A 14,280-nucleotide genomic window follows, 5' to 3' on the forward strand; every position below is an offset into this window, starting at 1 on the left:
CAGCAGTGTTCACTGACTAGTGACCTTTATGTAGAAAATGCAAGACAAACTGTACAAGATAAACAAGTTAAGAAATACAGTTAACATTATGGATCACACAAAAGTTCGGATGATTCACGTCGCTGGTTTATCAGTCAGTCCCTACCGCGGGCTATTCAGTCCGGACTCTGTGCTCAAGTTGTGGGTTATGAAGCCTGCTCGTCATTCTCTCCTTGATCCCATTCCGTGAGCAGCTCCGAGGACACCTCTGTAAACAGATGATCCCAGTCCCAGAGCACATCTTCCTGCAGAGCAGCCCAAGAAGAATTGGGGGCAGACAGAAGTGCAACCGAGAAAGAGAAGAAGATGAGGAGAAGGGAAGACGGATGAGGCTGTTCATGTACACATCATAAATCTTGATTACCGGGGAGGCAGGTGGACAACAGCTGCACAGTTCTTTGGTGGGAACTCAGAGACGATATTTACTGAAAAAAATCCACTCACCTCCTTCACCTCCTGCTCTGGTGCTAAAACCTTTGTGAGAAGCTTCAAGTCGATCTCTCCATCCTGAAGAAACAGCCCAGTAAAGAGTGTTAAGGAAAACACAACTGATTGCCTCGACAAGTCAAGATAAGACAAGGTTCCTACTTACTACTACTAACTTAGCGTTGAAGACTTTTTAATTCCATTTGAAATTACATTTTACAGACAACTTCAAAATGTTCCCAAAAAAATGTGCATCTGCTCTTTCAGGTCTCGACAAAAACCTCATCACGGTTTTGTGCTCCACTGTCGCAAATGTGTTACATTACCATGGCAGGGATTCAGTAAGTGACTTTTTTTAACAACATCAATTCATTTTTTTATAGCATCATAAAACCTGACTTATCTTGTGTTTACTTTTTTTTTTTTACTTTGAAAGGCTGATTCAAGACATTTTTATGCCAATTAAGGAGCCCTGTAATAATCGAACATATATGTAGGGACAATCAAGTTGCTGACTTACGAGAGTCTGGAATGCAGAGTAATATTTCAGATCGTTGTCCAGGTCTCTGTAGGTCATTACCCGGTTGACTTGAACACTAATTACAGGACATAAAGCGACAAAATTTGAAGATATCTATTTTTCAATCAACTTCATGCAAAACACGTGTTCGAAAAAGAAAAGTTGGTATGCGTGCTGACTTGAAGTAAAAGAAGAACCGAAAGCAAGAGACGGTTGCCAACTGCTAAACGTCCCAAACTGAAACCCAGCTGCTCATCTGCGGGTCAGAATTAAGTGAGGGGGGCTCTGAAAGTGGCCGGGGCCTCGCAGCGCATGCCAGTCCTACTTATTGCACATTATACGCTACATTGCCCCTGCAATGAGTTCAATGTGGATATTATCTCGCATAGAGAGCGAGCCCCAGCCTAATAACCTCCACCGCTGTCATAGCCTCGCTACATATTCGACACATGTCGCCGTGCATCTCACTGCCCTGTAAATCAAAGGACCTGTTTTGGAACACAGTTGCATAAATCACACCCTACAGTTATTCCTCCATCGCAGCCAGATCACATGACACACTCAGTGGCAAAGACAAGTGTTGGAGGACGTGTGATCGTCTCATCGTTCAGAGTAAGCCGCTTCACTTGTGACCCTGTACGTCAGGGGTGTCCAAAGTCGGTCCCTCAAGGGCCGCTGACCTGCCTGTTTTCCAGCTTTCCCAGGAACAACACACCTGATTCAAATAATCAGCATCGTTCTAATGCTCCTTCAGAGCTGGCTGATGAGCTGATCATCTGAATCAGGAGTGTTGCAGCCCGGAGAGATGGAAAACAGGCAGGACAGTGGCCCTCCAGGCCCGGAGCTGGACATGCCTGCTGTATGTGGATACGGGCGTAAACCCGGTCTCTGGGCCTACCTCGGTGGAGCTGCTACTTGCATGTTGAGATCTTCTTCCTGCACTTCATCCAAGTCTGGAATGACTGGAATATCTAAAAACGTAACACAATGGAAGAATCTTGAAATGAATACAAATGTATGTACCGTATTTTCCGGACTATAAGTCACAGTTTTTTTCGTAGTTTGGCCGGGGGTGCGACTTATACTCTGGAGTGACTTATGTGTGAAATTATTAACACATGATTATGTCATTTCACGTTATTTTCACATTAAACCACAAGAGGGCGCTCTCTGCTTGTGTTGATAAATCGACGATGAGTCTGACATCAGCGACGTAGAAGAAGAAGCGGCGCATCGTCTACCTCCCAAGTTGGGGGAGTTGTTTAAAAGTGACACCGAGGATGAAGATTTCATTGGATTTAGTGATTTGGAGTGAAACTGATAGTTTGGTAAACTTGTTAGCATGTTCTTTATGCTAGAGTTATCTGAATAACTCTTAATATGTTACGTCGTTACTGACATTACCAGCCATGTCAGTCATGGAACGTTAGTATACCGTACACTTATTCAGCCTGTTGTTATCTCTTTTATTCCATCCATCCATCCATCCATCTTCTACCGCTTATCCGGGGCCGGGTCGCGGGGGCAACAGCTTTAGCAGGGAAGCCCAGACTTCCCTCTCCCTAGCTACTTCTTCCAGCTCTCCCCGGGGGATCCCGAGGCGTTCCCAGGCCAGCTGGGTGACATAGTCACTCCAGCGTGTCCTGGGTCTTCCTCGGGGTCTCCTCCCGGTGGGACATGCCCGGAACACCTCACCAGGGAGGCGTTCAGGAGGCATCCGAATCAGATGCCCAAGCCACCTCATCTGGCTCCTCTCGATGTGGAGGAGAAGCGGCTCGACTCTGAGCCCCTCCCGGATGACCGAGCTTCTCACCTTATCTCTAAGGGAGAGCCCGGACACCCTGCGGAGAAAACTCATTTCGGCCGCTTGTATCCGGGATCTCGTTCTTTCGGTCACGACCCATAGCTCGTGACCATAGATGAGGGTTGGAACATAGATCGACCGGTAAATTGAGAGCTTCGCCCTTTGGCTCAGCTCCTTCTTCACCACGACAGACCGATACAACGTCCGCATCACAGCAGACGCTGCACCGATCCGCCTGTCGATCTCTCGCTCCCTCCTGCCCTCACTCGTGAACAAGACCCCAAGATACTTAAACTCCTCCACTTGGGGCAAGATCTCTCCCCCGACCCGGAGGGGGCACTCCACCCTTTTCCGACTGAGGACCATGGTTTCAGATTTGGAGGTGCTGATTTTCATCCCAACCGCTTCACACTCAGCTGCGAAACGCTCCAGTGAGAGTTGGAGAGCCCCGTTTGAAGGAGCCAACAGCACCACATCATCTGCAAAAAGCAGGGATGCAATACTGAGGCCACCAAAACGGACGCCCTCAACGCTTCGGCTGCGCCTAGAAATTCTGTCCATAAAGATTATGAACAGAATCGGCGACAAAGGGCAGCCTTGGCGGAGTCCTACCCTCACTGGAAACGATTCCGACTTACTGCCGGCAATGCGAACCAAACTCTGACATCGGTGGTATAGTGACCGAATAGCCCGTATCAGGGGGTTCGGTACCCCATACCCACGAAGCACCCCCCACAGAACTCCCCGAGGGACACGGTCAAACGCCTTCTCCAAGTCCACAAAACACATGTAGACTGGTTGGGCGAATTCCCACATACCCTCGAGGACCCTGCTAAGGGTGTAGAGCTGGTCCACTGTTCCACGGCCGGGACGAAAACCACACTGCTCCTCCTCAATCTGAGGCTCGACTTCCTGACGGACCCTCCTCTCCAGCACCCCTGAATAGACCTTACCAGGGAGGCTGAGGAGTGTGATCCCTCTGTAGTTGGAACACACCCTCCGGTCCCCCTTTTTAAAAAGAGGGACTACCACCCCGGTCTGCCAATCCAGAGGCACTCTCCCCGTTGACCACGCGATGTTGCAGAGGCGTGTCAACCAGGACAGCCCCACAACATCCAGAGCCTTGAGGAACTCCGGGCGGATCTCATCCACCCCTGGGGCCCTGCCACCGAGGAGCTTTTTAACCACATCGGTGACTTCAACCACAGAGATAGGAGAGCCCACCTCAGGGTCCTCAGACTCTGCTTCCTCCAAGGAAGACGTGTTGGTGGAGTTGAGGAGGTCTTCGAAGTACTCTGCCCACCGGTTCACAACGTCCCGAGTCGAAGTCAGCAGTGCCCCATCCCCACTGTACACAGTGTTAGTGGTGCACTGCTTCCCCCTCCTGAGACGTCGGATGGTGGACCAGAATTTCCTCGAAGCCGTACGGAAGTCGGCTTCCATGGCCTCACCGAACTCTTCCCACGCTCGGGTTTTTGCCTCGGCGACCACCGAAGCTGCGTTCCGCTTGGCCAGTCGATACCCGTCAGCTGCCTCTGGGGTCCCACAGGCCATAAAGGCTCGATAGGACTCCTTCTTCAGCTTGACGGCATCCCTTACTGCTGGTGTCCACCAGCGAGTACGAGGGTTGCCGCCACGACAGGCACCAACCACCTTACGGCCACAACTCAGATTGGCCGCCTCAACAATAGAGGCACGGAACATGGTCCACTCGGACTCAATGTCCCCCGTCTCCCCCGGAACATGGGAAAAGCTCTGTCGGAGGTGGGAGTTGAAACTCCTTCTGATAGGGGATTCTGCCAGACGCTCCCAACAAACCCTCACAATACGTTTGGGTCTGCCAGGACGGACCGGCATCTTCCCCCACCATCGGAGCCTACTCACCACCAGGTGGTGATCAGTTGACAGCTCCGCCCCTCTCTTCACCCGAGTGTCCAAAACATGCGGCCGCAAATCCGATGATACAACCACAAGGTCGATCATCGAACTACGGCCTAGGGTGTCCTGGTGCCAAGTGCACATATGGACACCCTTATGTTTGAACAAGGTGTTCGTTATGGACAATCCGTGGCGAGCACAGAAGTCCAATAACAAAACACCACTCGAGTTCTGATCGGGGGGGCCGTTCCTCCCAATCACGCCCCTCCAGGTCTCACTGTCATTGCCCACGTGAGCATTGAAGTCCCCCAGCAGAACAAGGGAGTCCCCAGCAGGAGTACTCTCCAGCACACCCTCCAAGGACTCCAAAAAGGGTGGGTATGCTGAGCTGCCGTTTGGTGCATATGCACAAACAACAGTCAGGACCCGTCCCCCCACCCGAAGGCGGAGGGAAGCAACCCTCTCGTCTACCGGTGTGAACCCCAATGTACAGGCACTGAGCCGGGGGGCAATGAGTATGCCCACACCTGCTCTGCGCCTCTCACCATGAGCAACTCCAGAGTGGAAGAGAGTCCAACCCCTCTCGAGAGAACTAGTACCAGAACCCAGGCTGTGTGTGGAGGCAAGTCCAACTATATCCAGTCGGAGCTTCTCTACCTCACACACCAGCTCGGGCTCCTTCCCTGCCAGAGAGGTGACATTCCATGTCCCAAGAGCTAGCTTCTGCAGCCGAGGATCGGACCGCCAGGGTCCCCGCCTTTGGCTGCCGCCCAGCTCGCATTGCACCCGACCCCTTTGACCCCTCCCACGGGTGGTGAGACCATGAGAAGGGGGACCCACGTTGCCTCTTCGGGCTGAGCCCGGCCGGGCCCCATGGGTGTAGGCCCGGCCACCAGGCGCTCGCCAACGAGCCCCACCTCCAGGCCTGGCTCCAGAGGGGGGCCCCGGTGACCCGCGTCCGGGCAAGGGAAACTGAGATCCTTTAATTTTTTTTATCATAAGGGGTCTTGGAGCCGTGCTTTGTCTGGTCCCTCACCTAGAACCTGTTTGCCATGGGTGACCCTGCCAGGGGCATAAAGCCCCAGACAACTTAGCTCCTAGGATCATTGGGACACACAAACCCCTCCACCACGGTAAGGTGACGGCTCACGGAGAGGTCTCTTTTATTTTTATTTTAAATTACCTTTCAAGATGACATGTATGTTTTTGGTGTTGGATTTTATCAAATAAATTTCCCCCAAAAATGTGACTTATACTCCAGTGCGACTTATATATATATATTTTTTCCTTCTTAATTATGCATTTTTTGGCTGGCGCGACTTATAATCGGGAGCGACGTACAATCCGAAAAATACAGTATGTATTTTGGGAGTGTGTTTCAGGTGTGGCAATTCCTCCCCTCCCTCTCTGCCGCTCATACGAGCGGCCCTGTCACAAAAGCCATGCGGCCATGAATATTCAGCGAGTGAGGCGGCAGCTCTTCCCGCTGCGAGAGGGGCTCTGGCCAGTGGCTCCCCAGTAAGCACCCCCTGCTACCTTAGCATTTGGGCCCTGTCAGCGCTGCCCACCCCGAGGACCCGCGGTAGTCGGTGGGCCGACCTCCGTGTCCACTCTGCCACTCCGACTGGGGCGGGCTCCAGCCACACGCATGAGTGTTTGCTCGCGAGCCCATCTGTGTGGGGTCGGATGTCACCACGAGGCCTGGCAGGAGCTGCGGAGCGCAGAGCCGCCAGCCCGCTGCTCAAACAGTGGGAACCCGCTTTAATTGGCAAAACGCAACAGGAGCGAGGATGGCTCCACTCCCAAGAAGGACAAGACAAACTTTCGCAGCATTCCGCTTCGACATTTGTTTGAGCAGGAACATTTGAGTGGAGATAATGAGACCTCGAGAAAGACAAGATGGAAATGAGCTGTTGAAGTGCCTGTGCTTGTATTATCAAAAGGATAATTTGTTAATTGTTGTCATAATATACAGGGGTACCTCGATTTAACAGAATAATTGTGGCAAACAACTCGCGCTTAAAAAATTAATAAATAAACAGCCATAGATATGAAAAGGTAGAAACAACACGCTCTTTTCAAGCTGCATGCTTACGACAATGCTAAGCTAATGTCCATGCTTTCCATTACCTTTGATGGGAAAGTCGCTCCTGCCAACATGGCTGCTATGTATAGTACTAGACAAAAGTTTGTAACCTTCATTTTCAAATGGTCTCACACACGTTAGGAGGTCAAGAAATTCAAGTTGTTAACTCTTGATAATGTTCAGTTGTGAACTGAAATTCACTTCCAGGTCATAAGGAATCATCCACATCATGAAACTGACTGAGAAAATGTCAAGATGTGCATAAGAAATCATCTGCATCATGAAACTGACTGAGAAAATATCAAGATGTGCAAAACTAATATCTGAGCAAAAATCCTAATTATAAAACATCCCGTTTTGAAAAACACATTTCCTGTTCACCTATAATTCCATCAAAACATTTATTCAAACTGTCAATTACTTAAGTATTAAACTACAATTCAGGATATTTTTAGATCACCAAAAACCCTGAATTAGAAGGTGTTTCGAAGCCTTTGACTGGTACTGTACATGCATTGCTTTTTGAAATGCATTTTAGCCTGCTCTAGTCTACCGTGACTCAGTTTATCTATGACAAGAGAGCAAGGCAAGTAGGGCAAACACGGTACCAGTCTTCGTCTGGTGATGCGGCCAATTCTGGAACGAACAGACTTTGAAAGAAACTTTACAAAGGGGAATTTTTGAGTGGTATATGTCTATTCTTTGTGTTCCGGGTCTCTTGAATGGATCTACTCACCACATGACATACACCTGCACGCTTTTTCCTACAGGTATACCAGCTCCCTCCCACATTCCAAAAAAACATGCACGTTAGCTTTATTGAAGACATTAAATTGCCCATAGGTGTGAATGTGAATGGTGGTTTGTATGTGCCCTATGATTGGCTGGCAAAAATTCAAGCTCCCCTGTGACCTAAACGAAGATATGTACTATTAAAAAAGTGGAGTGATGGATTTTTCAACCATCGTGAAGTGCGACAATCAGTACTTCCTGTGTCTTCGTTTCTCAACACTAGTGACAAGTCTGGGATATGTTGCTTTGCTGAACAATGTTTTGTCCGGATGTGCCATCAGACTACGGATGCTAATTAGCTCTGCAGCAGTGCGTTGTCAGTGACAAGAGACAAACATATAAAAAGTAGTCACATGGCGGCAGAGAAATGTTGAATTGCGCGAAGAGGGCTGTCGGTAATCTCCGGCCACAATACTGCAGCTTGAGGGCAAAGTCAATAGATGAGCTAAACAGCAGGAGAAGATGGAAGAGTGCATCCTCTGAGTTGAGGGAGTATCTTGGCGTCTATGTTGCAGCCGCTTTAGAACAACTCCAGAAAATGAACTGCAGCAAGATGGTTCACGGGGCCTTCACAACATTTTAGTACTCGATGATGGTGATGAAGAAAAAATAAATAAACAGTTTCGATAGTGATCACAGGAAGTATTTCACACATGAAAAATTCTGAGGAAAAGTCACTGATGGTGGTGTGGTACACTCGCCTGATTTGTGTGCGGGCAGCGGGGAATCGGTTCCCACTCAGTGACGGTATGGGTGTAGATATGAATGGTTGTCTGTTTCCTAATTTGCCCTGCGACTGACTGGCGACCAGTTCAGGGTATAGTCTACCTTGCGCCTGAAGTCAGCCTGGATAGGCTCTAGCAACTCCCCGCGACCCCGTTCAGGATAAGCGGTGTTGAAAATGGATAATTCTGAGGACAACTTCTGAAGTTTCCTTGTCAACTTTTGGGGTAGGTAAGAGAATGACCCCACCCCCTTGATAATTTCTTACTTTCTCTTTTTTTTTTAATTAAACGAAATTAAAAATGCCAAGCTCGTTTATCCGCTGACAAGATTCATCTGTGTTTCTGATATCCAAATAAATGCAGGCGCGGGTATTTCATATTCATGAGGCCCCGGTGACACTTTGTCCTCTCATTTACAAAGCACAGCGTTCAGCAGAATCCGTCCCCCCTGGACCCACAATCAAATTTAATGGTCTTAGTGCAATGACATCAAAAAGCCTCGCCATCCGGCTCCTTACAAATAGCATCCTGGCTTGTCTTTCTGTCCACACCCACTCTGACACCACTTCAGCCAGAAATGAACGATATGTGAAACATACTGTTGCCTATGCAAAATGTGAGACACACTGGAAACAGACAATATTTGGAAATGAGCTGCACGTTCAATCTCGAGTAGAGGTCAAATAGGACAAGAGCCCAGGCAAGCGCCATCATGAGGAGCCCTCTCCTCTCCAACCGCCGCCACGCCCACCACCAACTGTACACACACACACAACGCGCCTGATCACATCAGGGCTGTTAGCGAGCGGCCTGAGCGGATCCTTTTTACATGATCACCTTCTTTGCTGAAGCATGTAAATATTAGGAGGGTAGACCTGCTGGCAGGCACACACCCGTCTCAGCACATCGGCCGGGCCTCTTACGACGGACATAGGGGTCCAGTCAAACGATCAGCTAAGCGTAAAATCCATTTTGAAAAGGGTTATGGGATGATATTCTACACATCAACGGTTCAGTGTAAGACTGTGAGACATGAAACAGATGATTGTGTTTGCAAGTAGCTCTGCTATTTGAAGCGACCGTCGGGAAGTGGCGGGGGCAGCCGATGGGGCGATCGGAGCCGCGACCCGGGCTCCCCTCTTTCCCCCAGCCCGTAGCCAGTGGACACATGGGATAAGCGTTACAGACATAATCAAGATGGTAGGGGCTATCTCGCTACCCCTCAGCACTGTAATTTCCAATGCCCCCTGCCTCTGGCTCCATTTTAAGAGCTCTCTCAACACAGTGAAATCTTCCTTCTGCCTATAAGAGAACTGAAACTCAATGTGAAAAACCGAACAGCGAAAGCAATGTGGGGGTCATGTATATTGATTATCAGAGAAATCAGATATTCAACGGTTCGGCAACAAACGGCAGCAAAGGCAGTGTTTGCAACCCCCCCACCCCCAAAAAAATGCTCAAAATCTTTGTCTGCATGCCACCATGTCAAGGGAATGAGGAATCACTTTTATTGGCCATGATTGAAGTTGGCGGTGATCACTCCCACAGCGGTGCAGACTGCTCTCTCTCATATCCACTGGTCTGCGCTCATCTGGGACATTAGGGAACGCCGAGTCTAACTCACCTCCAATGCCGGGTTGCGCCGTGCACCACTCATGATTTATATTGTTCACCAAAGTAGAGCCCATAACGTCTTTATATTAATCTGTTTCAGACCTTGTTAAATAACTGTTGATAATTATTGTGAGAAAAGTAACATATTCAGTGTCTTCACATCATACCCCAGACAGAACAAGCAAATTTGTTATGTCATAGGGAGAGCATCACATTAGGAGCCCTTCGCATTAATTAGTAACCAAGAAGTACGTCTCACTTTCCAAAAGGTTGCTGACCCCGTGTAGTGGATAGGAATTGACTCCAAACACAACCAAAATGTGAAATGAAATACAATATTGCGAGATCACTGAAAATCTACAACCATGGTATCACTAGCAATTTTTACACACGCTTGTCTGTCTCTATCATATATTGAGAGTTATTTGATGCAGGTACTGTGTTCAACAAATTTTCCTTGTGAGATCCATCTTGAGAATGCGCAATGTGCTGCGCATGTTAGCTGCCGCAATCAAAGCTGCCCGTGTTTTTACTTGAACGACATTACGGAATAGAATCTCTGTAACTTCATCAGAAGTGTCAACTCTATTTAGGCCCAATGATTCGTTGTAGGGATTTTCAGTTATTTTCACAGCTCAGCCGAGCCCAGACATTTGTTTGTTGTGCACAGAACTGGACCCTCAGGTGAGTCGGTCAAAGCAGAAATGTTCCTAGGAGATCTGTTTGTGTGTGTGCGTGTGCGTGTGCAGTGATTAACTTTGTCATTCTTGGTATTCTGCGGGGGAGGGGCACTGACTGAATTCCCTCAACACTATTCTGCGTCAAACAGGGGATCTAATTTTGCTTAATGAACATGTTCATGTTTATCAAAAGGCGAGTGGTTATTTAGAAGACGTCAGTGGTCAGAGTCAGCGCTCTACATTCACATAGCATCCAAGGAGAAATGTCGCCGGCTCCAATCTTGACGGCCCGCTTATCTGCACTATTGCTCAGAATAAATGTGCTGGGGAGGCACCGGAGGGTTCCTATCTTCCTGTGAGGAGAGACACAGAGTGGGGGACTGTAAAGGGGCACTTACCTCCATCATCATCCGATCCTTGGGGAGTTTGTGGTCTCAGCCGGCGGCTGTAGAAACAGAGAGCGTGGGAGTAGTCATTATGGAATACTTTCTAAATGCAGCCTAAATAGTGAGGGCATCTTACAGACAGGAAGATTTGGTTGCTCAATTTTTGTTGCCTCTCCTTCATTGAAGCTAAGCAACTTGCAAGCTACCCTTGAGCGTCTGCTATGCACTCTGGACGATCAAATATGCTGCCCTACAAAGGATTGTTTCCAAGAGTTCCTTTTGGTTTGTTTTTTTATATTACTGAGACAAGACAGTTTAAGACAGAAGCCGTGCACGATCTTTGTTTAGCCTGCGAACTGGGCCAATCTATTTTATACCCTTTTAATAGAAAGTGCCAGCTGCCACGATGCCTCAAAAATAGATGCCTGCATGCATCCTTTACCTGCTCTCCACATGACCACGTCTATTCTGGTCACAGCTTCACTGTTAGTCCAAGAATAACAGCAGCGCTTGGCTCCGCACAGCAATAAAAGTGATGACAACTCAGTCATGCTGTTTTTTTTCAATCATGTTAAGTGATTGTTCTTGGAAGGTAAGGATTAGGTGCAACCAAGGACAGGCTCGATGAGCGCCAATTCCACTTTACTCCGTGGGAAACATTTACATTTAAAGGTCTATGTTTATCCACGCACAAAAAAAATGTAACTCGCATTGAATTCAATCAGCAGAACTCGGAACTATGGATGACAAAGTGGCTGAGTCAGCTTACTCTTCCAGGTCGTCTGCAGCTGCTCTTCTTGAAGATCTGTGGATGTGCAGAAAGTACAACAAATTGTAAGGCACTGGTCATTTAAGAAGTGTAATTTCCTTCGGTAAAATATCATATGTATTTTATGATAGTAATTCGGATCGCAGCGTGGTCAGCGACAATTGTGTCTCACTGCTTTTTTCTACTAACTCTCCTGCTGAATTATTCCACAGTCAGCCCCAGGTGTCCATGCTTTTAAATCCATGCCGGTTAAAAAATATCTTACTCCCGCCCCCCCCCGCCCCCCCATATCTACAATATTTTTTTTTAATCTATTCGTCCAAAATCTGGTTCTTGCACTGTACATTCTTTTAATAATTTTTAGTAAGCTACTTTTGATTTCTTCACTTTAAAATGTATTTCGATCTCATCTCAACGCTTTTAAATGGTGTGCTTTTAATTATATGAAGCACATTGAGTTGCCCTGTGTATGAAATGTGCTAGCTGTTTAAATTAATCAAAGACTTCACTAGTGCAAAAACTATTAAACAGTGTTTTAATGACAGCTCTGTTTCAACAAACGCAGCAAACACATTTAGTCAAAAAAAATCTGTAATGGTCAACAATACAGTCAATATTTTGATGGGGTTTTGCATGTCTTCATTAGTAAAGATAAGTCAGTGTCAAAGAGGATGAATCCTATTTCACTCGGTAAAATGTTTGTTTGTTTCTTTGGTGACATAGTGCCCCCTATTGGTAGCAAAGATGACACCGTCTGTGGCGGAAAACTCTTTCCACTGATTTTACTTCAAGTATGCCCGTCTTCCACATCAAACTTTGTGCTTTAATTTCAAACCATGTTATGTTGTTAGACAATTAAATATAAATCTGACTGACAGATGCAAAATTTGTGTGTCGGCAGGAAAACAAAAAAAAACCTTTGGCCCCATTTTATTTTGCTGTTGTTAGCAAAACAAAGCATTTGTATTCATTTTTCATTTATGCTGCAAGTAAAGCTCACCGCCACCGATCACGCCCTCAATCAGAAGCTAATGGATGCATGTACACGTCATGTTACTGGAACCCGAATAGTGACTCTTATGCTATAATCTGTTCTGAGCATCCTACGGCCGTTATGAATTTATCAAGTATTTATTTCCTACTATTTTCCAGCTCCCTCAGTTATTTGATGCATTTCCCGACTTTGTAATGCCGACAGTGAGGGAAGCAGGTGTCCAATCGGGCAGGGCAGAAAAGAGCCGAGAGTTTCATGTACCTGCCTGCCCTTGGACTGTGTCGTGTCTGGGCGGGGGCGGTGCAGCTTCCGCACTTAAGACACATTACTGGCTCCTTGATTAAGACTCATGTAAGGCAAAGCGATAGACATGGTAAAACTGTCTTGAAAAAAAAGTTGTTAGGGATAAAATATATTGTGACAACCCGGTTTCAAAGGTTCATCAATAAACCGACAGATCATTTAGTGTCAATTAGAAGTGATAGATCGACAAATCCCGGGATTTCTGCGTTGGGATTAGTGGGAGGAGGGCGGCGGTGATTGAGCATGAGGGGTGACATTGAAGGGAAAAGTCCTTGCTGGCTCCAGGGGGGCCATTACTTACTTTGTTTCAGAGAGGATCAATGCACGTGCAAAACCCTTTTACACCTCCTGTATTCCAATGGCTTTGAGGCTGGGAATCAAGTTGGGTGACCAAAAAAAATAAAAAATGCAGAGAAGTGACACGCTGACCTTCCGGTAAAAGGAGGGACGGGCTGCAGACTTTCCTGGCTGGCCTGCTTTCACTGACGGCGCAGTAAAGGACGCAGATGACCCTTCCCCTTAAAAGTTCCTGTGTGATCGCTTGTAAAGAAAACTGGAGAACTCGCATGGCAGGTACCCCACCAATATGACACATGAACAGGAGATGCTCCGTCGTTAATATTTAATGATTGTCTCCATGTTGTGCTGTCCTCCACATGTACAGCGGCTCACATGGGGTGATAAAGGGTCCGCCACCTCTGTCATGGAAGGACCGGCTGGCAAACAGTGACCTCCTGTGGCTGATGTATTAACCATGTCAATTACTACCTTGCTAGCAGATGAAGACAAATGGAGAAGGGCCCCGCTCAGACTGGCTCGCTCTAACCTTGTTGATTCACAGCTTCGGGCCCAAATATGCACTGATAAATAAAACTCGTTCCACCGAATCGAGGTCCATTAATAACGTGCTATGCGGGAACACAGCTCGCTGTCTCCAGTGTGGGCAATGGAGGGGGAAGACGAAGAGACATACTTGCCGGGACCGGATCCGGAGCTTTCTTCTGCCCAGCCACCTTGCCTCCTTGGCGGTTTGGGAGGAGGGTCCTGGATGAAGAAAATTCAACATGAGAGATTTGTGAAAAACATTTTCTTATTTTCTAAAGTCAAGAATAAAATATGTCAGTTACCGGTATTTACTCGATTTGAACCACTGCTGATATACAGCCATATACAAAGTTATCATCTTGGGATACCTTGAGTCATATTTAAAAAATGTAAATAATTGAAACAATTTGGATGTGGTTTTCCATTTTTTTCTTCATTG

The 14,280-nt window shown here is 47.4% G+C and overlaps 1 protein-coding gene across 2 annotated transcripts in view; it reads right to left on the bottom strand.

Annotated features, from left to right (window-relative positions):
* Window positions 1-14,280, bottom strand: part of ift43 (intraflagellar transport 43 homolog (Chlamydomonas)) — a 294,545-nt gene that overhangs the window by 275,301 nt on the left and 4,964 nt on the right. Inside the window, exons 3-9 of one of the 2 annotated variants that reach the window (XM_086127133.1) lie at window positions 13,990-14,060; window positions 11,720-11,755; window positions 10,963-11,009; window positions 1,884-1,956; window positions 986-1,061; window positions 484-546; window positions 146-284 (exon numbers count right to left, since the gene is read on the bottom strand). In XM_086127133.1, coding sequence (XP_085983259.1) covers window positions 186-284; window positions 484-546; window positions 986-1,061; window positions 1,884-1,956; window positions 10,963-11,009; window positions 11,720-11,755; window positions 13,990-14,060 — 465 coding nt within the window. In that variant the 3' untranslated portion in view covers window positions 146-185. Of the gene's footprint in view, window positions 1-8; window positions 285-483; window positions 547-985; window positions 1,062-1,883; window positions 1,957-10,962; window positions 11,010-11,719; window positions 11,756-13,989; window positions 14,061-14,280 lie in introns of those variants that run through there. The other variant, XM_086127132.1, reaches the window with a different exon arrangement.

The sequence above is a fragment of the Hippocampus guttulatus genome, chromosome 13, assembly GCF_054856545.1.
Source record: "Hippocampus guttulatus isolate MCC_2025c chromosome 13, RoL_Hgut_1.0, whole genome shotgun sequence".
In the NCBI taxonomy this organism is placed as follows: domain Eukaryota; kingdom Metazoa; phylum Chordata; class Actinopteri; order Syngnathiformes; family Syngnathidae; genus Hippocampus; species Hippocampus guttulatus.